Below are 26,103 nucleotides of genomic sequence, written 5' to 3'. Positions count from 1 at the left end.
AGAGGATCTGCAAGTTGATGAAGCTAAGCTACCTTCTGCCGCACCTCATCACCTTATTTTCTGATGTTCCTGTTGTGAGATTAATTATCGAGGAGAATGGAAGAGAAGGCTACCTTGAGGTACGTACTGCTCAGCGTGTTTTTCTCCACGTGACACCGTGTTATCGCGATTATCGAGCTTATCAAATCATGGCGCCCACATCGGCCCCTCATTGGCGCCACCGTTGCAACATCCCCAAAGGCCTGCCCAAGTTGGAAGGCGCCAACGAGGTCAAAGTCTTGGAAGGTGAGCGAGTCTAGCCCAGTCAAGAAGCTTCGTAGGCCTCTCGCGATTCCAACTCGTTCCTCAAGAGGCCATCGTCAGGTCACGCAAGTCTGGGCAATTTGGCCTTTTTTGCTACCTACCAAAAAACACTTCAACTTCCATCATCGTGTCCCCTCCTCTCCCCTCTTCAAGGATACTCAAGCGTAGGTACTCACGGCACGGATACTCCCCCCACCGCTCAGCCTTCAACTTGGACCCCTCCATGCGCGCACGCGCTAAGGCTATTGATTGCAACTTCAGATGACAGGACGGGACACTTTGCATAACCGATACCACCACATCTGAGGCTTTGACGATCCGTCTCCAAACTCCACCCCATTTCTCACCTCAACCACTCACGACAACGGGGACAACGATTCACTTTGGCCTACGCCAATACCCTGCCACATTTGTGCCCAACTGTCGCACATCGCCAACATGTCGTTAATACCTCTCGTGTTATCCGTCATTGCTGGCATTTGCACCACTCTTGTCGCTGCACTCGGCATCAACTTTCTCACAAAGCTGCTGCCCACCCGCTACCATGCGGCTGAGAACCCCAAGGATGACCACATCCAGATCCTGGTCCTCGGCGATATAGGCCGTAGCCCTCGCATGCAGTATCATGCCATGAGCATCATGAAGCACGGCGGGAGAGTTGATCTCGTTGGTTACAAGGAGACTGCTCGCCATCCAGATCTTGTTGGCAACGAGAGGGTGGCTTTGTACCCATTGCCGCCTCTCCCTACTGTCTTCAAATGGAACATCCTGCCGTTTCTCATCAACAAGCCGGCCAAAGTTGTCTGGCAAGCCTATTCCATCTTTTATGTTCTGGCATACACTGCACCCCCAGCTCGATGGATTGTCATTCAGGTGAGTGAGCCGTTGCTTCGTGGAATCCACAGTCTGACTTTCCGCAGAACCCCCCTTCTATCCCGACGCTGCACTTGGCTTTGCTCGTCTCCCTTCTGAGAGGAAGCCACCTGCTCATTGACTGGCACAACTATGGTTGGTCCATCATGGCCACTGGCCGCAGCCAGAAGAACCCCCTGGTATGGCTCTACAAGAAGTATGAGATGTACTTCGGAAGGGTGGTCCCCACGGCCAACCTTACCGTCACCGACGCCATGGCGCGGCAGCTCAAGGAGAAGCCCTATAGCAACAAGAAGCCCATCTTCACCCTGCACGACCGACCAGCTGAGGTTTTCCAGCCCATTGCGTCGACCAAAGCCCGGCAAGAATTTCTCTCGCATCTCAAGGAGACCAAGGATGTTGCCGACAGCATCATCGCCGGTACCACTCGCCTCATTGTCAGCAGCACCTCATGGACCCCTGACGAGGACTTCGGCCTGCTGCTGGACGCTTTGGTGGCCTACGCACACCCCGAGGAGGCCGTCACAGAGAACGGCGCTGGCCGGCCCCCAATTCTGGCCATCATCACCGGCAAGGGACCTCAGAAGGCCGAGTACGAGGAACAGATCAAAAATCTCCGCCTGGAGGGCAAGCTCCCCGGTATCACCATCTTGACTGCGTGGCTATCAACCCGCGAGTACGCCACGCTGCTCTCGTGTGCCGACCTTGGTGTCTGCCTGCACAAGTCTAGCTCTGGTGTCGACTTGCCCATGAAGGTGGTTGACATGTTTGGTTCGGGACTGCCTGTGGCTGCATACTCTGCATATGAGAGCTTCGGCGAGCTGATCAAGGAGGGCGAGAATGGGTGCGGATTTGAGACGGCCACCGAGCTGGCTGAGGTACTGATCAGGCTACTAAGTGAGAGCGGCAAGGGAGAGCTGAAGACTTTGAAGGCAGGGGCCATAAAGGAGGGGAGCTTACGCTGGGATGAGGAGTGGGATCGTGTCGTTGGGCGGATTGTGGGTGTGATTGACAGCTGAGGTGAAAGATCTCCAATCCGTTGTCAGAGGAGTTAAGAGGCATAGAAGCCATTTAAACCCAGCTCACTGTGAGACGATCAATATCATGCCACCATGGTACCCAATGAGAAGACCGTAGGTAGAAAAAGTTCATCCCACGGTCGCAAAAAGGAGGACAAGCTTCCGGAAGGCAAAAGTTTGATTTCGCCCGGACTTGAACCGGAGACCTTCAGTGTGTTAGACTGACGTGATAACCAACTACACCACGAAACCAGCTATTGTTGAAAATATTGGAGCTGCGCCAACTCATCAAGGTCGCAGCCCGCAAGCCCTGAGTTTTTTTGCGGCTGCCCGCGGCAAGGATGGCCCCCGGACCCTCCGTGTCCGAACTCGGGCCGGCAAGGTCCCACCTCCAAGCCGATCTATCAGCGGGGCAAGCCCACCAGAATCCGCCCTCGCCTCACAACCACTCTCTTCCTCTCATCGCAGAGTTGACATACGATGACTTCCAAGTGAGTTCCTGGGGTCAATCACCTCAAACGCTATCTCATGCATCTGTACGGCACAGCTTAGGCAGATACGCGTGCTTTGCACGTTCTCGAGGCGTTACCTCCAGGCAGCAAAGGGCTAGCAGGGATCATGGCGAGTCTACGGCTGCATGTCATGGCCTGAACTAAGACCAGCGTTTGATGGAGCAGACATGTCTAGTGTCTCGGACTTGATCCGATTTGTTTAGCTCAGCATCATCTCAGCGGCAAGGCCCTAAGTTCATCCATGTGTGGAAGGTTTCGATGATGACCTGCGTTTGCTTTATCGTTTCGTTTCCTGCCGTTCCTTGGCACGTGCAATAGAAACAGCAGACTTGGATGAGAGAAACGGATTAAACTCCTTCCTCTCTGAGATTTATGAGTCAACTGTTCTTGTTTGAGTAAGGGTGTATTGCGACGATTGGAGGGTATCATCTCAATTTGGCATTTACTTAAGACGCCATGATATTCTCGTGTTGCCTGAGTCGAAAGGTTCCAACACTGGTTGAACCATCACCTTACCCTAAAGCATTCACACTATCCCGCAACTCGGAATCATCTCGTCCACCGTCCATCATGAACCACGAACGATACCAAGAACGCCTAGACCTCGTAAAGAGCGTCATCCACAACTACGGCCTTGAAGTAAGATCACCCTCACCCTCACTCATAACCATCTAACATCCCCTTCAAGCCCGTCGACATCACCCCCATAGACTACGATGAAACAGCCCCCTTTGCCTACAACAACTACATCTACAAAATCACCCTCTCCGCGCCCCTAACCCCATCCTCCGTCCCCCATGACCGCCGCCGGCCCTACACTCAGCCTCCTCCCGGGCAGGGTACTTCTACCGTAGTAATGCGTATCGCGAACCCGAAAGCAGAAGGCGTCGTCCAAGACAACCGCGTCGAGAACGAGGTCGCGGCGATTCACCTCGCACGCGAGGGTTTGGGTTCGTATAGGCCCGAGATTGCGGAGCTCGTACCGGCGTTGTATGATTGGCGGCCCTATCGGCCTTCCGAGAACGCGGAGACGGAGGCGGTGGTGGGGATTGGGGCGGGAGGCAGCAGCAGCAGCTACGGGTGGAGTCTGATGGAGTTCAAGGAGGGCGTGCCGCTTGATACCGTCTTTCGGGACATGGATGACGGGGAGAAGAGTGATGTGCTGGGGCAGATTGCAGATCTGGTTACGGGGATTCAGAGGGTTTCTTTGCCGGAGAGTGTGAGGTCTCATGGGGGCCTGTCGATTGATGAGGAGGGGAGGATTGTGGGTGGTGCGATGACGACGGTGAAGGGCGGGCCTTGGAAGCGGTATAGCGATTTCTGGAAGGCGAGGCTGGCAATTCGGCTGGGAGATGCGGATGCGAGTCCTGCGCTGGAGGGGTGGAGGCCGAATGGTGTCCGGGAGCGTGTTGATAGGTTTCTGGAGTCTGGGTTAGAGAGATATCTCGATGGGTCTGGTGTTGATGTTGGGAAGTTGGCTCTCATTCATGGGGATCTGAGTAAGTTACATGCTGCCACGTTCAAGTTTGGTCTCGTTATCGAGTCGACACAGCTTACTGACATTCCGCTACTAGCTACGAACAACACCCTCTACGACCCAACTACCAAGAAACTCACATCCATCCTCGACTTCGATTTTGCCTTCGTCTCCCATCCCTGCCACGAATTCTTCACGTCGCTGGGCGACGTCGGCGGCAACACGGGCGGCGGCACGGGGCGGGACCCGGATCTCAGCGGGGGTTTGCTAGGCAAGGCGATGTTGACGGGCGACTTTGACGGGATCCGGGCGAGACTACCGCAGGAGGCGGCAGGGCAGCTCACGACGGCGCGAGCGTGGGATGATGCGTTGAAGGGGAGGGGCGCGCTGCGGCCTAGTGAGATTGAGGGCATGGCTGCGCTGGATGGGTTGAGGAGGCTGGAGACGCTGGCGTGTCCTTTTGCGCTGGAGCATCCTGTCATGTTGAGGCGGAAGACGAGAGAGGAGATTGAGGAGATGAGGGCGGTCGCAGAGGGGGAGCTTGTTGGGTGTCTTGAGGGGTTTGGGTATTAGGTGAAGACCTGGGTGTCTGTGGTCCTTGGGATGAAGGAAGAGTCAGATATGATGGAGCCGGTTTTCGCCGAGTAATTGAGTTTATGGTTCCCACGCTTCGTCGTGTATACTAGAGTCATCCTCCAAACGGGTTGGCGCTGGGCTTAGACGTCTGAAATGGCACCCATGATACAGGCAAACAGTGATGAAGTCTTGCTATTGCGAGTACTATGCTACAACAAAACTGTCTTGAGGATAGCGGTGGTGAAATCAATGGAAGTATAATCACCTGGGCATAACGTGACCTTCCCGAGATCTCTTGAGGAGCTCTGGATAGCAATGACCGGACCCTGAGACCTACATCTGACCATCATGGCTTCGTGGCTGGGAACCATTTCGCCCTCTCCCGCCCGTGGTCCGCACCTTTCGAGGCTTGGAGACTTGCTCAACCTGCACGGAATGACCGGGTTCTCTAGCATCGTGAAATCCTCAGCCCTTGGATCGTTTAGCTTTTCGAAAGCCCTGGTACTGTATCTCCGGAGAGAACCTGTACGGACTAGTCCTAGTTCATAGGTTATATAAAAACTTCTCTTTTTCTCCGATGTAAGTCTTCATTCTTCCAAAGGCCTTGCAGTCTACATCATACCCGCAGTTCCTACATTATACTATTCAGTCCTTCAGTCACATCCCGCTTCTCAAGGCCCTCAAAGTCAGACAAACCAAGAAATCACCACTCACCAGTACAAACAACCACCACCACCGCAATGCAGCTCAAGGACCTCCTTCCTGCTGGGTTACTCCTTAATAACCTCTTCGATAAAGCGGAGAAGGCTGAAGACCACACAGACGGCCGCATCACTACACCCAACACCAAGCAGGTGGAACTCGGCGACGTCATGTTCTTCCATAAAGACGTGGGTGACCTCAAGCGTTTACTCGCCACTACCGGCTCAGATTCAGTCTCAGTCAAGAAGCTCCCCAAGACCGATATTATCATCGTCAAGCGGACTACGAGTAGTGGCAACAGCGTCAATGATGCCGTTGACGCTGCGGCGATACCTGTGCTGCCAACCTCACCTACCGCCACCGCCTCTACTTCATCTGCCTCGCCAGCCGCTGTTTCTGACGCCTCTGACTTCTCAAAAGAGCTGAGAATGCCGGTCGAAGTAGAGGCACCCAAGTCATCTACAACATCCTCCTCAGATGACATGGAGACGTTACCCGATGAGGAAGAAGCCGTCATGTCGGATCTCAGCGAAAACGACGTCACTTGCGACTACGATGTCGCCCCCGAAATCCAGCCCACTCAGCTTTCGGCCAGGGACACCAAGTCAAAGACCCCTGGCGTATTTCCCTGGAGGAACAGGCTCTGTCGCTGCGTCTCCATCGGCGCTATCTTTGGAAACAAGGACGACCGTATGGCCAAATCCGACGAGCCGCTGCCGCCGTACGAGGAGGGCGTTTCCATCTTCAATTGGGGTAACGGCGTCTGTAAATGCGTTCCTATGGACGATGCCTTTGGCGACCATACTATGGCAGCGTTAGGTTTGGCTATTGGAACTGTGGAGTAGAGGCTATGGGCCGCGGGTTCCGAGAACCAGAGTGATGGAGATTGTTGGCTGAGATTGATACCCCATTGGAATTGACGGAAGGTGTGAGGAATTATCAGAGATAATATGGAGTCGTGGGCAGCTTTTCAAGGTCGTCGACATGGAGAATAAAACCAACTTGGTTGTAAAGTTGTAAAGCCTCTGCTTCCCCTGCATGGAGAGACAGAATACATATAGAGTACCATCCTCAGAGGTTAGCAATCGAAGGCACTACAAAACGTTCATTGTCTTCTTCAGCTGTTATTGCAAAGTGGCATGCCAACTCTGCGAGCACGATCGAAATCAATTGTGAGAGATGATGTCGTCTTGTTTCTCATCCCGTCCTTGTAGACGAGCCCGAAATTCATACGATGAATGCATGATCGAGACCCTCAGCAGGCAACTTGCAAGCACTGTGTGAATGAACTTGTGTAAGCTATCGACGTAGTTCGCTATCACAAGCGAGCGGGCCTGCATAACTTTCCATAAAAACCAGTGACCAGACATGGGAACGTTGCAGACCCCATCTGCTTGCATTAGTCCACTCTAGCTCGCCGACAACGGACGGCCCATGCAGAATGCCCCTCTACCCCTCCAACCCCTCTGTAATAGTGCACATGGTGGGCGAGAGAAACAAGCTGTGAAGGCAAGTGCCGGACCCATGACGGGTTCGCCCGGAGAAGGTTGGCCCAGAGCGCCTGTTTAGTGAACACGTTTCCTTTGACGACAGTCGAATGAGTCGCGAATCACGGATATCTTATGCTACACGGCAGTCTTCCAGTCAAGCATTCTTCCAGAAAAACCATAAACACACTAATGGTTATATACATTCATCGCATCCAGCATATCGTCGTCAGGGTCAAGCATTCTCTATCATACAGAGTAGATGGGGCTTGAAATGGGGCGCTGCGGCCCCAGATCCCCCCCACCAGCCGTGTCTAGACAAACGCGTCGGACCGTCGAGTTATCGTATGCTGATGCATTTTGTTCATTCGTGGTGGTATCATGTGAGGAAGATTACGCTTGTTGTCCCTTGATCTGGACCTTCACCTTCATGCCATCGACAGGCTTAGCAGTAACCAAGTGAGTCTGTGGGGGGGGGGGGGGGATATCAGTACAAAGTACAAGGAACTCGTCTCAATCGCAAGGGCAGTGGGGCTTCACTCACAGAGAACATGACAGACTTTGTCTTGTAGAAACCCTTCTCGTCAAGCTGGGGCTGTCCCTTCTCATCCAGGTCAAGCTCACCCTGCCCGACCTTGACAAACTCAAAGTATCTCGCGATGCAGGCCAAGATGATGCGCACTTCCAAGTTGGCGAGCTCGGATCCGGTGCACCGACGAGGTCCTCTCTCGTAGGGCCTGAAGCAGCTGTCTGGGATCTTGGCGCCCTCCTCGCCGAGCCACCGCTCGGGCATGAAGTCGTCCTTGGTCTCGCCAAAGATCTTGGGGTGGCGCTGAATGATGTAGGCTCTGGGGGTAACGCAGAGGTCGTCGACGACCAGCTTTTGTCCGTTGGGGAGGGTCAGGGTCGTGCCGGATCCCTGGGGCGCAACGCGGGCTGTTGTTCCGGGAGGGTGCAGGCGCAAGGCTTCCTTGATCACTGCGTCGGTGTCTGCGCGGCGGTCAGCTAGCTGCTCCGAGGGTAGAAATGACGTGGAAAAGATCTTGAACTTACAAGGCAGGCGGGCGAGAAGCTTTCCAGCTTCGGGGCTCTTGAGTTGCTCAATGACAGACTTGGGGCTCTGATCCGGGCCAAAGACCTCGTCAAGCTCATCCTTCAGATCCTTGGCGGACTGAGGCCGTCTGTGAAGCTCGTAAAAGCACCATTGCAGAAGAATACTCGTTGTGTCGTGGCCGGCAAAGAGAAAACCGCGGAGGGTGTCGCTGGTCTGTTGGAGGATCTCGGGGGTCAGAACGTCGATGCCCTGGAGACTGAGGGTAGCAACACTGCGGGATGCGGTGTCGGCACCGGCCAGGAGCTCCTTGTGCTGCTTCTTGATCTCTTCCTTGAGGATGCCGTCGAGCTTCTTGTCCAAGCGTCTGAGGGTGCGTTCGTTCTCGGTGAAGTATTCACGCATCCAGTTCTTGCCGGGGATACGCTTGTTGAAGGCTTGTGACAAGGCGCGGTATGTAAGTAGCACCTCGCTCTGCTTGCCCTCGATTTGAGCATTGAGATCCATATCAAAAGTGACAATGCCTGGTATTGTCAATGAGCATAAGCCCCAAATCCTAGAGATGATTTCCTAAACTCACCGATAACGTCGAAGGCCAGGTTAGTGGTGTACTCGTCGATGGTAAATTCTTCGCCAGTGGCGGCCTTCTGCTCCATGAGCTCGATGAAAGTTTCCGACTTGTCCAAGATGACCTTGACGAGACCAAGAAGATGTGACGGCGCAAAACCGGGAAGAATTCTCTTTCGCAGACCCTTCCATTCCTCACCCTAAAGTGCCAGCACCCTGTCAGTCTCACGATCCTACCCAAGCACAGCAGCACCATGTGATGGACTTACATCCGTCGTTACGAGAGATCGTGCGCCGACCAGGGGGGCCAGATGCTGGATGGCGGGGTGCTTCGGCACGCTAGTACTGTACTGCTTCGAGGGCTTGGTGACTTGTTCGGCAACCTCATTGTCGAGGATGAAAAGAATAAGGAACTTTTCGATCGGGCGCCAGTCCACCAATAGAACGGGAGGAAATCCAAGCTTCTCAGCCTGTTCGTAGAGAATCTCGTCTACATAGTCGCAGAGTATCAGCACGTTGCATGACCTGTGTCTCATTTCCCGAAAGGCCACAACTTGATCCGACTACATCGCCGCCGAGATGTCTTCACCACTGACTTCCTAGATTTGAAACGTACCAAAAGCCCTTCTAGGATCACCCAGACCGGCGGACTTCTCAATCCACGGCCAATGGCCCCTCACTGGGTCAGCCTCTTCAGGCTGCGGGAAGTGAGAGTATTGCTTGATGTCGATACCCTGGGTGGTTTTCGTCCGTCTGAGGTAGTATACCACAGCAACGGGGATCGCGGCCAATACGAGAAGCTTCCATTGGAGGAGAACACTGAGCTTCTCAAAGTTTTGCGACGTGACGAAGCTGAGGAGAGCCATCTTTGCGATCGCGTGGGGGGTTGAGGGGGGAAAACCGCCTCAACTAGCCTCTAGATCGTGAGGAGGAACACCGAAGCGTAGTTTTCTAAACAGAAAGAAAACAAAACCACCAAGACTTTTCAGACTTTCGCTCGCGCGAAGATGTGCGCCATTTTTGCGAGGGCTGGGAACGGCCGGTATATATTGCTGACCACCCTTGTAAACCTATTTTTTTCTTGCTTGTATGTACGGAGTATGGTAGACCATAAGTACACCATGACGGAATGTCGCAATGGGGATCCGCAGATTTTCCCTCTTCAGCAAATCTTCAGCACTCAGAACGGCCCGCGAGACTACATGTAGTGCGTAGCGTGGCATCCGGAGAACGGGGTGGATTGGATGGGTGCGCGCAACAGCCCATCACCGTCCACTGGGGGAAGGTCGAGCTATTTCATGCTGCCCGCCCTAGCTAATTACGGTTAATTGAGCGTAATGCCAAGACTGAAAACTCTTCGTACATGATGCGCCTCATCGAATCAGATCCAGTTTATCTAATCTGATGCATCTTATCTGATCCGATGGTGGGGGAGCCGACACTACCTCCGAGGCCACCTCATTTTCGTGAAAGGTGTTGTTACTCTGTGTAGATCGCAATAGCTGACAAAAGCACTCAGCGGAACCCTGTATCCCACCGGGTAGCAAGTGGGTGACAGCCTGGATGGGGTCGAGAGAGTGAGGAGTAATATCTAGCCAAGGATCATCTCAGTTTCTTGCCAATCAACGTCTTTTTCTCCCCGTATTCTTGGAGAAAAACTGGAGATCTTTGGTCTTTGGCGTGATTCAATCCACTTTGTTTCCCCCAAGGGATATTTGCCCGTGAAGTGGGCGAAACTGAGTGTTCATAAGCTTGGACTCTCTTCCATTATTCTGAACCAGCGACAAGAACTCGATTTGCAAGCACGATGGAGGTGATCGGCTCTCGTTGCGAAATAAGACGACAAAGCCGCAGAACGGTGCTCCAACATCATATTCTGTGAGTCGCAGGACCAGGTCGAGTAAGTGTCGAACGAGAAACTCCCGAGAAGGCATTGGACGCAGTGGACATTCACGCAAGTCACTGGATGGTGGGGTAGATGGGCAGCGGCCAAAGTCACTGCCGCCCATGTTCTTCACAATTAACCTCTCCCTTGCTGACACTGTGCCGCAACTTTGGCCGAGGCCGAACCGCGACTTCGCCGTCGGCCTGCGTCATGTGTGCCGGCTTGCCGGAAGATAAGCCCCAGTCGGATGAGCTCGACCGAGATGGGCAGAGCAGATCAGCCTTCGTCCCGCTAGCTTGGCAAGGCTTAGCACCTAGGCTTGCAGCTAGAGCTGAAAGTGTCCTGAACCATTCCCGAATAGTAGCATTTCTCGAGGTTGTCCAGCTTCCCGGCCTTGAGCTCGAGAATACAACCTTTTACAGCTAGTCTTGACAGCTCTTAGACCGTCGACTCTTGCATCATGATCCAATCAACTCCAAGAATTGACAATAGCAAGTCAAGTCGTCACTTTGGACATCAAATCTGACGTCAAATTGGGGAGATCTTCCTCGCAAGTGCCGAAACCATATGGGAGACAACAACTTTGTTCGCCATGAGGTCAATGAGAAAGTTGTATAAAATCGGTATACCTCCATTGATCATCATGTAGTCATTTTCATAGTATCGCCCTCTACAGTAGTAAACAAACACTGTTTCGCCATACCTCTCTTACCTACGCTTCCTCACCTCTGATTACTCAACATGCGGACATCTATCCACCCAATGCTACTTGGCTCATGCCTAGCAATGCTATCTTTGTCTACCATAGCTGCACCAACACCAGATCCCGAAGCCCAGAAACTCGCTGATCCAACATACGGCCCCATCCCAGGACAGTCAACCCTCTTCAGCGACTACAAGGGCAAGGCACCTCCGTTCCCCGGAAATATCACTGCGCCGATCCTCCCTACAGTATCGGGGGACCCGGGCCCGGACGACCAAGTCTGGCAAAATCTCTTGGCAGCCGAATGGGCCATCTTCAGCTTCTACCAACAAGGCGTTGAAGCCTTCAACACTTCCTCCTTCGTCGCTGCTGGCTTCCCGAACACGACTTATGATCGTATCACGGAGATCCGTAACAATGAGGCTGGACATCTTCGCATCTTTCAGAACCAGATCTCCAACACCAGTGTCAAGCCGGGAGCATGCAAGTACGAATACCCGTTTGTGGACGCCACGAGCTTCTTAGCGTTGACCACCTACCTCGAAATCGCCAGCATGGCCTTCTTGACCGGTCTGATCCAAGAACCTAAGAGCGAAGCTGCGCGCGGCGCCATGGTGGCTATTGCGACAGTAGAGTCGAGGCATGAGACATGGTCACTGCTGGACGTCTGGGGGGCGAACCCGTTTTCCGGACCGAGCGATACCGTGTTTCCCTACGCCAACGAGATTCTCGACCTGACAAACGCCTTTATTGTGCCGGGAAGTTGTCCGTCAGCAAATCCGGAGTATCCCAGCCCGAACCAGCACCTGCCGGCTATGTCGGCCGCGACTGGGACAAAGTCTATTGCTCCGGGGTCAGAAATTTCGTTCAACTTCACAAACGCGGCTGATCAGCCCAAATTTGACGATGGAAAGAGCTATTACGCGGTCTTCTTCCATGCTGTAGGGAACACCAGTGTATCGGTTGATGTATCAGGATGGACAGCTGGCGATTTCGTCAAAGTGACAATTCCAGCCGAATTTGAAACCAAGGGAATCATTATTGCGGTGCTGGCAGATTGTTCGGGGGCTCCCGATTTGAATACGGTCGTGGCTGGACCTAGTATCTTACTGCAGCAACCGGCTCCTATAGGTCTCCTTCTGGCTTGAAACAATGTAGATCCTGTTGACCTGCATAGCGCGAATTCCGATGGTATATAAGACGCCTTAGCATAGAAACGTAGCTAGGGCAATCCGAATTTCCGAGACCCTTCATCATACAATGAACGCACTCACCAAAGTCACTCCCCGCTTGAAGGCCAACTAATTGATGTAAAAAGCTTTAACTGACTCAACGAGATCTAAAGACCATGTCATGGCTTGTCTTACGAGCGATTTCAGGTGGACTGTCAGTTGTCCTCGTCTCCACCACAGCTGCAATTTCGATTCGCCTAACCACCACCAAACTTCAATTGCGGAAGCGCTCACGGAGCCCACAGCAACAGCGGGTATCAATCTCGCTTCGACCGGTCTATTAGTCTAGTTGGTTAGGACGTCGGATTCTGATTCTCAGAACCTTCCGTAGGCCCAGGTTCGAATCCTGGATGGACCTTATTTACTTTTGTCTCTGGTGATAGTTGCCTACGCCCGGTGTTGATGTTGGTTGTTTTTGACCCTCGTATGCGTGTTGATCGTGCCTCAATGACATGCCAAAATAACCCCTTCTTATGGATACAGACAGACTCTTGCCTAGATGGACGCTCCGCTTCAATGAAAGCCAGCCAGTTTTTAATTCGTTCTGTAGAGTGACTGTCCTCTTTTTGAGTCGTGAAGTGATGAGCTTGCTGCACTTAAGTTGCGGTTTCTGGCGTTGTGGCGACCCACCCAGTGCATGGTACTTGGTAGGTGACTTGATCAAAGTCAAACCTCGAATGCAGGGGCTAGCCCAGCTGGGCTAAGCGCCGTACACCCTTATAAGCATAATAGAAGAAGGTTCATCTGATTCAGCGCAAATGTTGCAGTTTTTCACCAAACAAAACTTGCCTCCCTTTGGGGCAGATATCTTGTCCATAACGTCGCAATCCGTTTGATGTGTCTTTTGAGTAGTCAAACTATGGCCCTTTCAATCCGGAAAGATGCCTCCTCGTCTCAAATGGACTCTGGATACCTTACCGCGAGAGCTCTTAGTCAACATCTGCGAGATTCTGTACTATGACGATCGCGCTCCAAGTCTCGCCTCATTCTCTGCAGTCAACAAGACATGCCGTGACGCTGCCATCGGCATCTTGGTCCGCAATATCGATTTTATCATTGACGATGACGAGTTTCCAGGCGCCTGGCACACCCTGCACCTCAATACTCTGAGTTGCGAACTAATGCTTCGCAAAAACGATCTCTTGTCTCAAGTCCGCCAGATCTCCATCTGGGGCGAGCCACCGACACCCGGAAAGGACTATGCGAACGTCCCTTACTTGACAGAGAACCGTTATGATCCACGTCAGTCCGGATGGAAACAAGGTCGCATGTTTGCCGCCGAGGTGGCCGAAGACGACGCAAGAAAGATGGACGACTGGAACCCAGTGGGTACGCGTAACTATTGGGAAGAATATGCCAACTGCCAGTGGACCTACGATAGTAGTTCGGCTTGGTCACCAATGGCCAGGCTCATCAAAGAACTGTCGAACTTGAGTGACATCCTCTTCACATGTCCTACTCAATTCCCTCCCTCACTGTTCGCCACCTTGAAACAATACCATCCTAGATGCAGAATTCATCTATCCACTTTCAACCTACTCTCGCTACGGGATTCACGTCCTGACAAATACGAACTTGACCTTGTGCATTCTCCAAACCTTTACAGCATCGACTGCTCGCATTTTCATATTTATCCGGCTGTGAACCAGCTCAATACGACCGTAATGCGGATGCTTACTAGGACGGCACCAGGGCTACAGGAAGTGCGCATCGCATACGAGTCTGATCAGGACTCCCCCTATGAGCTACATGAGGCTTCCTGGAGCGGCGCGAAGGGTTTAGATTCATGCTTTCCGCAACACCGCAAGTCATTGCGAACTTTCCACTTAAAATGGGATTCGGAGTTGTCAGACTACAGCCTTCATCAGAAATGAGGTCGCTTCATTGACTTTGACGCTCTACGAGTCCTCAGACTGCCAGAACCTCTGGGCCCACAGGGGCTCGAACTCTTGGACGCCTGCTCATTTCCATTCCTCAAGAACCTGGTCTTGAACATCTTCGACTTGTCTTCGATGGACGACCCGGGATACGAGCGAGAGAGACTGATCACGCGGTTTATCGATCGACGCACGAAGCTCTGGACGCTGGAGGTGACTGGCTGGAACAGCTTTCATCTTGGAAAACTGTTCAGCCCGTCTTGCAGCTTCGCTTTGCGAGCTTTGGATTTGCAGAGCAACAGGTACGCTACAGACCCATACAACGCCCAGGTCATTACTCTCATCGCACAGCGCTGGCCCTTGCTCGAGGACCTAGCCATAAGGATACGGCGCTCCAAGGGAGATGAGGAGGAGATGGTTATTTACGTAGCGCTCGGTAAAATGCGACGCCTTCGAAAATTATCTCTACGTCTCATGCCCATGCAACGAGGATGACAGTTCCCGCAGGACCGTAGGACACTATCTTTACTAGCGACTATGGCGCCTGGGGGAGTCAATATAGAAGCTGCTGTGGACAGGTTGAACCCAAACTACCGAGAAGAGTATCGGGACCAACTCATCAACGTGGCGGTGGATGAGACGCTGGCTTGTGCAATCTTCCACGCCATCTCAACAGAGGGAGGAACTTCCCAGCACCAGAACTTGGAAAAATTAGAGTTGCGGGTTGACGATTGGTCGTGGGCGGAACAGCTGCAGGGAAGAGGGCAAGACGTCAAAGCTTTCTGCAGCATCCTTGGCCGACCTTGGGATGTTCGACGCGACTATAGGTTCGATCATAGATCGGAGGTGTCTGCCCTATTGATTGGGGACAAGTTTAACACTTGGAGAGCTACAGCTGGCACGGTACCTGGCTTGATGGAAGGTCTATTGCACGAGGTGTTCCGCGAAATCTGGCCGCGAGCTGAAGGCAGCGGACCGGAAGCGAGACATTCATGGCAACCAGGACCTCGAGAATACGGAACTGATGTATTACCCAGAGTGACACGATCAATAACGAAGTCATCCGCTTGACTGTGCGGGTGTCCAGGGTAAGATGAAATTAGGCCTCTCTGCGTGGCTATGGCTGCTCAAACTAGTTCCCGATGTTGCCGAGATATCCGTATCACTCGGTGACTATACTGGAATTAAGACCTGTGTCGGAAATGTCAGGGATCTCGAACCCCCCATTTTACAGAGCCTGGGCCGCTCCAAAGACCTGAGGTACGCATGGCCCACAAAGTACTGATTGAGAGGTAGTGCTGACCTGAACACTTTGTCTGAGCAGGTTGTTGATATCGGACTCGCTGGTCTTCTACTATCTCAGATACTCCGCTCACCTCGGATCATTCTGTCAAATGTCAACCTTGCCATTAGCTGCCAGGCTGAAGGTTCAACTGCTCAACTCGCCATGTAGTTAGGTTCCAATTTCCGCGCCGAATAAATCGATCCACGACTTTCCATCGGAACCTCCTACTGAAGAGTTGCCATCCTGGTCATGATTTGCATCAATCCTCTTGACCAGAAGGAATTCCAGCGTCGAGATCGAAAACTTAAACAGATTCCTGGGACAAGAGGCACTGCTTTTGCAGAGGGAGAATCCTTTGAGGTTCTGATCGGCATTCATTTTGCTGGCCTAATCCAAATTCAAATTAGGAACGAGGATGGCAGCTTGGCAAAGCCCGCTACACCGACACAAAACGGCCGCGGGATCCATCCACGGGAAGCGCGCTCGCACGCCGATACGCGGGTGGGTTGCGACCGGCCGGCCCTCTTCGTTGTCCTCGTGGCATGTACTAAGAAGGCGGGTCAGACATGGGTCCGAACGCGAGCGTGAATGAGGCTGTATCGGTTTCTGGTCTTAGTAGTAATTAGTATATGCCCCGAAGTGTCAATCCGCAGTGTCCAGCTATTGGGAACCCACTAATTAGTTGTACGTGCTCTGCGATGATTATGGGTGTGATCGATCACTGGATCATGGACAACCGCTCCCAAGGACGTGACTCGGCATCCTTTGCCATCAGGCCTTGCTCATAATCTGGAATTACTGACTACCGGCCATGCGCAAATGATAGCTACCTACTTGGCTCGGACTCAGGCAGCGGACCGTCGTAGCCGAAAACGAAGCAAATGTGGAAAGAGCGAGCATTACAGCCATGAACTGACTCGGGGCCGCCCGCTTTGACCCACGGTTTGATGAACGCTTTAATATAATAAAGTTAGTGAGACTACAATATGATGCATATCTTCTGCCTCAATCAATATTAAAAGAGATGTAGAATCAGTGTACGTGTTGTCGTATTTATTGGATCACAAATCCGATATCTTTCTCCCCGTTTCGCAGCATTCGAGTTCTAACGACACAGTTCTTGGTTATTCAAGCCCCGCCGAAGCTCAAAATGAAGTACACCACCGCCGTCATCGTCGCCCTTGCTGCGTCTTCCAACGCCGCTGTCTGCAATTACGGATGGGGCAAGCCGGCGGGATCAACATGCCCTGGAGTCTACGTAAGTTTAAGAACCTCAAGTCGATCTTTGGGAGGCAGCACTAATAATGACTTGCAGCCTAACACATACTGCGTAAGGTTTTTGAAGCCTTGAATTTGTCCTTTGCTCACCACATCCACAGTGTCAAGAGGGCGAGAACATCAAAACATCCAGCGACTTTCCAGTTCCCCGAATTTGTTCGTATCCTGGCAACGGACGTCCAGTTTTACAATCGTGCCTTGGAGGAAGAGGTGTAAGTTATCTTGAACTTGCTCGTGTGATGGAGCCAAAGCTGACAACTGTGGTCTAGTTTGTCGAATGTGTAGGTCATTGGTTCGCCGCCGATTCCAACTTGATTGCATTCTAACGTGTTTAGTGTCGTTAAACCACTCAACCCGGAAGGTTCACTAGGAGCAAGGCAGTTACATATAGCCCCTCAACGACCAGAGGTCCAAGCCTACCTGCTGAAATCAGTCTCAGAGGGTTAGCAATATTGATTAGAGCAGCAAGCGCGACTATGAGGTTCACAAGCGTTTTAACATGAGATATCCTTGTTTTATGTAGTCTGAGTGGTGACAATCGAGAGCAACAGTGGTAAAGAGCTGGAAGGATCATCGTATATATCCGTACATACAGATAAATGTGCTTCAGGAAAATCTCATGCATGGAGAATGCCGTCATGATACAACTCCAGCTGAAAGAATGCGGAAGTGGCGTAAATCGTGATCAAATAATGCAACGCCATCGCTATGATGGCTTTTGTCCGTATACGACATGACTATGATTGACGTCAGTATAGTTTCACAGATTGCTGATGATCTGATACGTACACTGGCCAGTATGCATGGATCGCCGTGTTGCTCAAATCCTTTCGAACTTCGGCAAGGAAAACATCAACGCTCTCCCTTGACCATCCAAGAACCCGAGTAAATAGCCCAACACTGAGACCCTCCAGCCCCATCATCACATTTTCGTGGTTCCATGAACCTAGCCACATTGTCAGTATCAAGAAGGTTTCATAACTCAATGGCAGGTTGGAAACGCGGTGCGGTACGAAAAGCTAGTCTCCAGATGGGTTGAGATATAGAGAGTCTGCTTCACTTACCAAGCTCCTTGTGCCTTGGGTGCTTAGCCCATCTGTTTGTCGGCCATTTGAAGACGACCTCCTTCACATTCACGAATCCCGCCTCTCGAAGTTGTCGCTTGTAATGTGTGGCTCCACCAAACGGTGTCCCCCGCTCCCCTGTCCCTTGGAACAGAAACTGGTTCCATTGATACAGTGCGGACTCTTTGGTAAGTGTGCCATCATCAGACATGGCTTGCGCGCCGTCGGCACACTCGAACCAGCCTCCCGGGTTAAGATTTGCGAATGACTGCCGGAACAACTTGGGAAAGTCTCTAATACCACCCGTGTTCATCCGGCTGTAAATGAAATCAAACTTTTGTAAAAATGTCCAAGGTTCGTCTTCAATATCATCAATCTGGAAGTAGACGTTAGGCGGAACGTATGAAGGTTGTACCGGGCTCAAGTCTATGCCGATGATAGTCGAGCCGGGGTTTTCGTCCGCAAAGTCAATCGCCCAGATGCCTGTCCCTGTACCGACATCCAAAACCCGTTGCGGTGGCTGGTCTTTACTCAACGGGGATAGATGCAGCTTGTCGCCGAGGGTGAGTAGACATAGGTTATGCTGGAGGTCTAAGCGATCGAGTTCGAGGTCGTCGTTAGGAAAGAGATAGGCACCATCCTTGTAGGCGTGGTATGTGCGGCCATTCTCCTCTCGGTAACGGAGTATGCTGCTGCGCAGAGACATTGTGGAAGGTTGCACTTCAGCGCCCAGAGACGAGTCTAGGTCCGACTCCTCGCCGTCGGACTCGAGCTCGCTTTCCTCATCCACGGATGTCGTCATAGAGACATCGTCCGGTATCTCGACAGCCTCTAGGGAGGCTGAGGGTTGTGGCGCCGCTGGGGCCGACATCGTTGATGGGTGGCACGATAGACGATCAACAGACCAAATGTTTGGAATTGGCAAGCCTTATTAGAAATTCGGGTAGACTAATGCGCCGAAAGCTTAAAAAAAGTAAGGTTGCAAGGATTTGTTTTCGAGCGTAAGATACTATTATGGCGAAACTGTTTCTTTTTCTCTTATGACATGAAGTCGAACGAACTCCGCAACGGAGGTGGGAGAACCGATGGAAAGGCGGGAAATCGTGGAGACTTCGGGGGAATGTCCGTTCCTGTGGCCCAACGACAAACCAACATGCTTTTGATATCTGACAGGACAAATCGCACCAACAATGAGAGGAAATGCGGGAATTTGATTGGCTGTGAAGGACCCCCTGGTAGGCAAACAGCCATCCTGCATATCGAAACGAGGGGTCCAGCCCACGCCCGGCGACTCAAAGGTTCCTTTGCTCTCACGTTGGCTCTGAGTACATGAATCGGGCTTTGGTTGCTTGATTGTTGGATGTTGTTGGTCGACCAAGAAAGAACGTTCGATGCCGTTGGACGCCATACAGAAGCTGTTGAAGCGTTGCGGAATGCCGCCGAGCGCAACACGCGCCGGGGTCGGGTAAGATCGTCCTGCGGGAGAGCGGCGTAAAAGGCGGATTGGGAAAACGTGATATGTAACCCCTCTTTTCGTGCACCGGGGCTTCATGAGAAAATTGGCTCACGGATCCGACCATTTGGTAAAATGGAGTATCGGATGTTTGTGTCAGAGAAACACCGACCGGGTTGTCGGGCACTCGTTTACTACATGTAGTGACTTGGGTCGTCGTACCGATCTCCCGTGCATGTTGCGCTGATAGTAGTAGCCCGATTTGTGGATCGTCGCCAGGATTTGAAGCCTCTATTCGTAGTTCCTTAAGCTTCGAAGGAGGAAGAAAGGACAGTGATCTGGTTTTTCAATACAGTACCTGTGATAGTCATTGCACTGGTAGTAAGTCAGTCTAGTCGCCTTCATTTGCGTCGGCCAGAATTCATCACTTGGATAACTCACTACTTCAGAGGTAGAGGAACACCCACCGCTATTTCTCGGATCTCGGTCATGTCACTAATTTTCTGACCCTTCCACGCGGTGAGAATTAAGGGGTCATCAAAAAGAGTCTTTGTGTTGTTTTAGATATGCCCCTCATTCCAAGAAACGCTCTCGCTCGATACATCGATGAGTTACAGTACGCCAATCCCATGATTTTTGCCACTAAAGTCACCCCAACTCCCTCATTCGGCTCGCCAATGCTGCAAGGAGCGAGCGATCGATAATATCTTTACGTCAATAACTCACTGTCATGCCATCGGTTTCCTCCCGGTGACAAACCGATAGCTCGTGATAAGCCTGTAGTCCTTGCTACGTAACTCTCGCTTGACACCCTCCATCAGCACTCTGGCTTGATCGTGCGAGTAGTTCAATACTCTCGTGAACAAGGCCGGAGTGTGAGAGTCGACAGACATCTGCATATGAACCAGCTCGCAGCGACCAAGCTCCTTCAATGCCGGATCTTTCGCCCACGGGCCGATGGGTATCTAAAAGCCATGTGAGCACATCTCCTAGGGCATGGGCATAGCCGTTGGCTGAAAATACTTACTCTGTAAACAAGCTCCTGAACATCCTCAAACCCGGCATCAATCATCCATTGTTTGTGGTGTCTTGCCACGTTGATTTGCTTCCCGTACATCTTACTTGCCTCATCCAGCTTGTTCACCCATTCTTTTGTCCAGGGCGCTCTCTCATAACTATCGTCGTCGCTGAAGATCCATGCATCGTACTCTTGCATTTCAACCCATCCGCCTGGCTTCAAACCACCCATGACACGGTCGTAGAACCTAGCCCAATCAGAGGACGTTCCGCTGAGGGCGCGGCCGTGAATGTAGTCGAAGTGCTCCTCCTCACGGTATGTCCACTCGTCCTCGTAATCATCGACATGGAATTTGCAGTTCGTGGGAACCCATTCCGGCTGAATGGGAGAGAGATCGACACCGTATACGTCAGCTGTGGGAAATTCATCTGCCATCTCTATGGCCCATATTCCCGTCCCTGTACCGAGGTCGAGAATCCTCATACCAGAAGCCGCCGGATCCTCTGGTGTGGGGAGTGGCGCGGTGTAAAGCTGGCCTCCAAGGAGGAGACGCCAGATGTGGTGCTGCAGGTCGAGTCGTTCTTGCTCTTGGTCGTCATTAGGAAGCACGTATTGTCCCTCACGGTAGGCGTGGTATCGCCGCCCGTTCTCGTACTGGTAATGGAAGATGGAGGATGCTATGGAGGCCGTGTAAGCACTGCCAGCATCGGAGCCGTAGGCCGAGTCATGATCTTCGCCGGGGTTTGTAATCTCGGTCTGTAATACGGGTTCACAAGGTAACGTTAGTGCACATGGCCTTGCTCAAGCCCCAAGGGAGTCTCCAAAGGGAGAGGGACCATGGCGGTGATAAACTTACGTCGACCTGGAGCGGCGTCAAGGTCTGATCTGCCGCCGGATTAAGCAAATACTGGATACTGGTCGGTGCTACGGCACGGGGAGGTGTTGTCGCTCCCGTGCTGCTAGTCAAAGGGGTTGGTGTTTGGACTGGACCGGCACTAGAGGGGGTCCCGGTGGCCGGTCCCGAGTCCGCGGTACTGGAACCGCCGGTAGTTGACGGACGCGACGTCATTGGAAAAGGGAGCGCGGGATCGGCAGGCCGTCTGCCGTCAGCCGTTTGTTCCCGGTGGGAGAAGTAAAAAGAGAGGTGGGAGTTTTGAAAACAACGGTTTCGCTTTTCCCCTGGACAATTTGACTCTGTTCGAGAAACAGACGAGGGCCAAACTTTAAGTGTCCCCCTTGGAATGGAGAAGCGGTAAATTAAAATGTCACCCCACGGTGGGAAATGATGGATGAATGCGGATCGCCCGGGAACCCAGCTGAAGAATAATTCTGGGAAAAGCCTTGCACATAAAGCCCCCTCCATCATCACGCCAATGAGCTGCCGGGGTCGTCCCCTATTCCGCTTCGAGCGCTACGTCCGTGCCGCCCCCGTACGTTACGACCCATTCCTCTCAGCTGCCAAACCCACCATGGTATCCGCTCCCGATCGCCATCGCCATGTTCGGTAAGGCTTGTGAGCACGTTGTGAGCTTCAAGGCACTTTGATGAGCCAATAGCTGAAGAGTTTTGCGAGACAAGGAGCTCCACCTTCATATCGACTCTGAGATATCACCTCATGTATCCGTACATCGCTTAGGTATGAGACTGACTTAGTGGCCTTGATTTAGTCTCTCTTAGTGACACTTATCTCACACTAGTGTCTGCTCCAGCCGAGGGGAAGCGGTATGTTTCTGGCCTGTCACGAAAGCGGCGGGGAATGGGCCGCAACAGAGGGGTCAACGATTTTCTTTTGAAGCTTTTCGAAGCAGAATTTGACCACTTTGGATCCCACGATCTCAAGATTTTCTAGAAGCTACTCACGGATCTGAGGACTTCAGCAAACTCATCTCAAGCTCTAGTAGCTGGATGCTTTCCTTGTACCTGAACGATTACTACATCTAGCAATACACTCAACTCAAAAAGTCTCTCCTCGTTTCACCACGTTAGTATCCCACCGGTCAACTCACCGCCTCTTATTCTTTGTCACGAACCAACACCGACGACAATGTCCCAAAAGCTCATCGTCGTCGTGGGCGCCACGGGCAATCAAGGCGGCTCCGTTGCCCGCCGCTTTCTGGCCGCCGGCTACCGCGTCCGCGCTCTCACCCGCGACACCAAATCCACGTCCGCTACTGCCCTTTCCGCTCTCGGTTCCGATGTGGAGCTGGTGGGCGCAGACCTTGAAGACGTCGCCTCCATCGAAGAAGCATTTACGGGCGCAAATGTCATCTTCAGCGTCACAAACTATTGGGAGCCCTTCTTCCGACCAGACTGTCGCATGAAGGCACAGGAGCAGGGCATCTCCTGCCGGAAGTTCGCCTACGACGTCGAGTTGCGCCAGGGACGAAATATCGTCGACGCCGCGGCCAAGACTGTGGAATCGCTTGACAAGAACGGGTTTTTGGTTTCGACACTGAGTCACGCTGAGAAATGCAGTGGTGGAAAGTTCAAGGAGCTGTATCACTTTGATTCCAAGGCGGAGGTTTTCCCTGGCTACGTGAACGAAAAGTATCCCGAACTTGCGGCGAAGATGTCATGCATTCATACTGGGTACTTTTACACAAGCTACAACATTCTCCCAAACTCATACTTCGGCAAGGTGAGCCCCCCCCCCCTTTTCGATGTGACAATCATCATCTCTAAAGCGTCATCAGAACTCCGATGGCACGTTCACTATGGCGTTCACAACATCTCCTGACAAGCCCGTCCCCCATTTTTCCCCTGTCGATGACATGGGCAACTTCACCTACGCCGTTTCCCAGATGCCTCCCGGCAAGGCCTACATGGCTGAAGGAACAACTGCTACTTGGCCCCAATTCCTAGAGACATGGGCAAAGGTAAATGGAGTACAAGCCAGCTATAAGCAAATTAGGCCAGAAGAGATGATTGAGGCGACTGGAGAGCACGATACCGGCATCGAAGTCGCATACATGTTTTCATATTCCTCAGACCCAGGTTACGATGGTGGCATGGACTTGCTGACCGCAGCTGATCTTGCAAAGGTGAGAGCTCCAGGTCGTAAAGAACGAGGTGCTTTATCTGGAGAACAGAGAATTGACTGCTACTTTTATAGGCTGGCATAGATTGTCCCATGACGACTTGGGAACAATGGTCCAAACAAAACGATTGGTCTTCCGTGTTGAACAAATGATGGCGACACCAGCTCATACCTGAACGAAATGGGCTAGACATAGATCCTCATTGAGCAATCTGATATACTTGAAACTTTTGGCATTTCTGACTTTAAATGACTAGTAATTGAGCTATCCGCCGACTAAGACGCAATACGAACACCGCATGTGTTTTATGAGCTCAATAAGTTTCATTCTGCATTGTAGTTTTAGAGCTCATTGTTCTTACGTTTATTCTTTTTTTCTGAAATCCGAAAACACCAACAATCCAAACCATCAAAACTCCATGTATACTGCGACAATAGTCGCCAAAGCCATGGCAAACGTTGCTTGACCCCCAGCCGCAGAAACCTCTATCCCCCTGCTCCTCACCGGTTGTGCGCCTGAAAGTTGACCCCTCCCAGGTTCCATAGATTGCGGGAACATCAAGACTGTGCCGTTACCCGCATCTCCCACAGGAGCTGTCGTGTTAGGATCGATGGTGAACGACGTGTTCGTCGACTCGAAACCTTCCCGTCTCCCGACCAATACTTCGACACTGCGGAACGCCACAGCTGGAGCATCCTGTGCGAGGAAGTGGCCTGCCGTAGATACGGCGAGATACGTCAAGCCTCGCTCCGAGTGCACTGTACCCATCACACCAGCGCCAGCCAGCGTCTCGGGGTCAGTGTTGGTGTGATAGGGCACGTAGAGCGGTGCGGTGGGCTTCTTTTGGAAACCCATCTGCCCTCCCCAGGTCAAGTTCTGAATTGTGAGGAGCGTACCGTCGTCAATGAGCACAAAGTCCTTGGCGCCGTGTGCGAGAATGACGTTTCTGGTTTTGTCAATGACGTTGGGCAAGACTGGTTGGCTCCCCGGCCCTTCGTCAATAGAATTGTCGGTCTCATTGAAGAACACCGGTGTCTCGGTACAGAATACCCATTCCTTGTCCAAGGGTGCGTTGATGGCCTTTTTGACGTCTTCCCGGTTGAAGTAGACTGGTCCAGCCCCCTTCGGCCTATACATGGAGCCGTCACTGAAACCAAGCGGGTCGTACTTCAATGGGCAGAGGTTCGTGACGGAATAGACGCTGAAGCAAGGAGTAATCTCCGTCGCAGCCTCCAAGATCATGGTCCAGGTATCACACTCTGTCTTTACGTTGCCGTCCTCATCCAAGCCCGGCATTGTCGCAGGCTGTTGTCCGGCAGGTGGATAGACGAGCCACTTACGCATGTAGTCAGCATAGCCACATTTCTCATGTGCATCCTTCAGCGTCTGCCTGAATGTGTCGTTTAAGGCGAAGACATGCTCCCATCGATCCACGAAGGAAACCGCAGGAATTTCCTCCCCGATACTGTCGACTGAGTACGTGCCGTCAAAAATTTGCATACCGGCAATGTTGAAGTAGTCCTTGTCGTTGCTGTCGACCATGGCGCTCGCGATGTAGGGGCAGTACATGCCGCTGTACGAGGATCCCGTCACATAGACCTTGTAGCCCTGCATTGCAAAGGTGTCGACAAAGTTGCGCCAGAAGCTGAGGAACTGGCGGGCGACATCGAATTCGTCCTTGGCGGTGGGTGTACCCTGCGAAAAGCCCGTACCCACGGGCTGGTCCACCCAGACGACATTGGTAATACGATGCCAACTCCATTTGTTGCGGATGGGCTTAAACATTCCCGGCTGCCAGAGCATAGGGCCGTTTTCTGAGAGAAGTTCTCCAGTAGAGGAACAACCAGGCTGGCAATGCAAGTCAGTTCTGTTCGATGTTCGCTATTATATCCGCTAGACTTACCCCACCGGTCAACCAGATCATAATCTCCTTGTCAGCAGCCTGGCTCTCGGATGGGAAGAACCAGAAGTACAGCTTCCCGGCTGTGTCATTGTTCTTGTCAATGTTGAGTAATCCCGCATAGGACTCGCCGACATCAAAGTCAACTTCGGGAATCTTTGTTCCATTGACGACAAACTCTAAGAGCAGAAGTGTTAGATAGTAGGCCACGTCAGAGAGTAACTGACATGTATCAACGCACTTTTGGTCTTGTCTGTGAGGAACTTAGGTTCCCCTTGAGCCTTGTTCACGACATTTTGCTGGAAGTCGGCCCTCGCGTTTGAGTACTTGGGCTGGTTCAATGACGGTTTGTACTGTTTCAAGTTCAACGTCGCAGAAACAGCCAGAGGAAGCAGCAAAGCCGCACGGAGCCAGTGCATATTGAGATATACCGGGAGAGCGGAAATTAGGGGGTCGTCAATACCCTTCTTGGCTTGTCGTTGATGATTACAGCATCACCCTCGACAAGTCTAGCGGAGAAGCAGGTCGTACAGGATGTGGGGAAAGGCCAGGCGGCTCTGCATCGGGCTTTAAAGGTGAGAAACAAAGAGGTGCTATCATTTAAGCATTCCTCGGAAAGGCGCGATGCGTGTTTCAAGATGGGTCCTGTTGGAGGGGATCAAGCTCGGACGCTGATCCCGATGAAGGGAAACGCACATCAGTGTCACCTCAACTCGGTTTCGCCCGAGCTTAATTCACTTGGCAACGGGCCGCTAGGTTTGGGGAGAGCTAGGCGTAATTTGGAAATAAAAAGGAGGGTTCTG

General features: G+C 52.2%; 11 protein-coding genes and 2 non-coding genes across 13 annotated transcripts; 8 read left to right on the top strand and 5 right to left on the bottom strand.

The window, feature by feature from the left end:
• Window positions 1-741: 741 nt before the first annotated feature.
• On the top strand, window positions 742-2,195 carry BDZ83DRAFT_581861 (family 1 glycosyltransferase; the record flags this gene model as incomplete). Its single annotated transcript, XM_060505500.1, has 2 exons — window positions 742-1,176; window positions 1,224-2,195. 2 exons carry the CDS (start codon window positions 742-744, stop codon window positions 2,193-2,195), a joined length of 1,407 nt encoding a protein of 468 aa, XP_060363040.1.
• A 178-nt stretch (window positions 2,196-2,373) lies between these two features.
• On the bottom strand, window positions 2,374-2,447 carry BDZ83DRAFT_t184. Its single transcript has one exon. It is a non-coding gene; the product is annotated as a tRNA-Val (tRNA).
• Window positions 2,448-3,277: 830 nt separating this feature from the next.
• BDZ83DRAFT_546574 (phosphotransferase enzyme family protein) lies at window positions 3,278-4,484 on the top strand (the record flags this gene model as incomplete). The annotated part of the gene is made up of 3 exons (XM_060503450.1): window positions 3,278-3,346; window positions 3,396-4,206; window positions 4,282-4,484. Coding segments are annotated over 3 exons (1,083 nt in total), but the record flags the coding sequence as incomplete, so codon positions are not given.
• Window positions 4,485-4,994: 510 nt separating this feature from the next.
• On the top strand, window positions 4,995-6,629 carry BDZ83DRAFT_627411 (uncharacterized protein). The gene is made up of 2 exons (XM_060508629.1): window positions 4,995-5,298; window positions 5,475-6,629. The coding sequence occupies exons 1-2, from the start codon at window positions 5,109-5,111 to the stop codon at window positions 6,305-6,307; spliced, it is 1,023 nt and encodes a 340-aa protein (XP_060363038.1). The 5' UTR covers window positions 4,995-5,108; the 3' UTR covers window positions 6,308-6,629.
• Window positions 6,630-7,102: 473 nt separating this feature from the next.
• BDZ83DRAFT_406414 (cytochrome P450 52A11) lies at window positions 7,103-9,641 on the bottom strand. The gene is made up of 5 exons (XM_060502884.1): window positions 9,184-9,641; window positions 8,837-9,057; window positions 8,581-8,767; window positions 7,494-8,524; window positions 7,103-7,414 (listed from the first exon to the last, which is right to left on the bottom strand). The coding sequence occupies exons 1-5, from the start codon at window positions 9,431-9,433 to the stop codon at window positions 7,343-7,345; spliced, it is 1,761 nt and encodes a 586-aa protein (XP_060363037.1). The 5' UTR covers window positions 9,434-9,641; the 3' UTR covers window positions 7,103-7,342.
• A 1,597-nt stretch (window positions 9,642-11,238) lies between these two features.
• BDZ83DRAFT_720980 (ferritin-like domain-containing protein) lies at window positions 11,239-12,303 on the top strand (the record flags this gene model as incomplete). Its single annotated transcript, XM_060512332.1, has 1 exon — window positions 11,239-12,303. One exon carries the CDS (start codon window positions 11,239-11,241, stop codon window positions 12,301-12,303), a length of 1,065 nt encoding a protein of 354 aa, XP_060363036.1.
• A 358-nt stretch (window positions 12,304-12,661) lies between these two features.
• Window positions 12,662-12,745, top strand: BDZ83DRAFT_t188. Its single transcript has one exon. It is a non-coding gene; the product is annotated as a tRNA-Gln (tRNA).
• Window positions 12,746-13,153: 408 nt separating this feature from the next.
• BDZ83DRAFT_406365 (uncharacterized protein) lies at window positions 13,154-14,531 on the top strand. Its single transcript, XM_060502883.1, has one exon. The coding sequence runs from the start codon at window positions 13,269-13,271 to the stop codon at window positions 14,259-14,261; it is 993 nt and encodes a 330-aa protein (XP_060363035.1). The 5' UTR covers window positions 13,154-13,268; the 3' UTR covers window positions 14,262-14,531.
• Window positions 14,532-16,699: 2,168 nt separating this feature from the next.
• On the top strand, window positions 16,700-17,112 carry BDZ83DRAFT_753875 (uncharacterized protein; the record flags this gene model as incomplete). Its single annotated transcript, XM_060514410.1, has 3 exons — window positions 16,700-16,807; window positions 16,885-17,039; window positions 17,097-17,112. 3 exons carry the CDS (start codon window positions 16,700-16,702, stop codon window positions 17,110-17,112), a joined length of 279 nt encoding a protein of 92 aa, XP_060363034.1.
• A 145-nt stretch (window positions 17,113-17,257) lies between these two features.
• Window positions 17,258-18,981, bottom strand: BDZ83DRAFT_406348 (methyltransferase). Its single transcript, XM_060502882.1, has 3 exons — window positions 17,892-18,981; window positions 17,617-17,773; window positions 17,258-17,564 (listed from the first exon to the last, which is right to left on the bottom strand). Exons 1-3 carry the CDS (start codon window positions 18,760-18,762, stop codon window positions 17,534-17,536), a joined length of 1,059 nt encoding a protein of 352 aa, XP_060363033.1. The 5' UTR covers window positions 18,763-18,981; the 3' UTR covers window positions 17,258-17,533.
• Window positions 18,982-19,756: 775 nt separating this feature from the next.
• BDZ83DRAFT_627399 (methyltransferase) lies at window positions 19,757-21,668 on the bottom strand. The gene is made up of 3 exons (XM_060508628.1): window positions 21,219-21,668; window positions 20,372-21,118; window positions 19,757-20,309 (listed from the first exon to the last, which is right to left on the bottom strand). The coding sequence occupies exons 1-3, from the start codon at window positions 21,429-21,431 to the stop codon at window positions 20,073-20,075; spliced, it is 1,197 nt and encodes a 398-aa protein (XP_060363032.1). The 5' UTR covers window positions 21,432-21,668; the 3' UTR covers window positions 19,757-20,072.
• Window positions 21,669-22,406: 738 nt separating this feature from the next.
• Window positions 22,407-23,552, top strand: BDZ83DRAFT_581798 (NmrA-like family protein; the record flags this gene model as incomplete). The annotated part of the gene is made up of 3 exons (XM_060505490.1): window positions 22,407-23,000; window positions 23,056-23,403; window positions 23,475-23,552. 3 exons carry the CDS (start codon window positions 22,407-22,409, stop codon window positions 23,550-23,552), a joined length of 1,020 nt encoding a protein of 339 aa, XP_060363031.1.
• Window positions 23,553-23,808: 256 nt separating this feature from the next.
• Window positions 23,809-25,719, bottom strand: BDZ83DRAFT_653416 (serine carboxypeptidase; the record flags this gene model as incomplete). Its single annotated transcript, XM_060510613.1, has 3 exons — window positions 23,809-25,248; window positions 25,304-25,479; window positions 25,542-25,719. The coding sequence occupies 3 exons, from the start codon at window positions 25,717-25,719 to the stop codon at window positions 23,809-23,811; spliced, it is 1,794 nt and encodes a 597-aa protein (XP_060363030.1).
• Between the last annotated feature and the right edge of the window lie 384 nt (window positions 25,720-26,103).

The sequence above is a fragment of the Colletotrichum acutatum genome (assembly GCF_030867785.1).
Source record: "Colletotrichum acutatum strain CBS 112980 chromosome Unknown BDZ83scaffold_71, whole genome shotgun sequence".
NCBI classification, from domain to species: Eukaryota; Fungi; Ascomycota; class Sordariomycetes; order Glomerellales; family Glomerellaceae; genus Colletotrichum; species Colletotrichum acutatum.
This window is presented reverse-complemented; position numbering and strand designations above follow the sequence as displayed.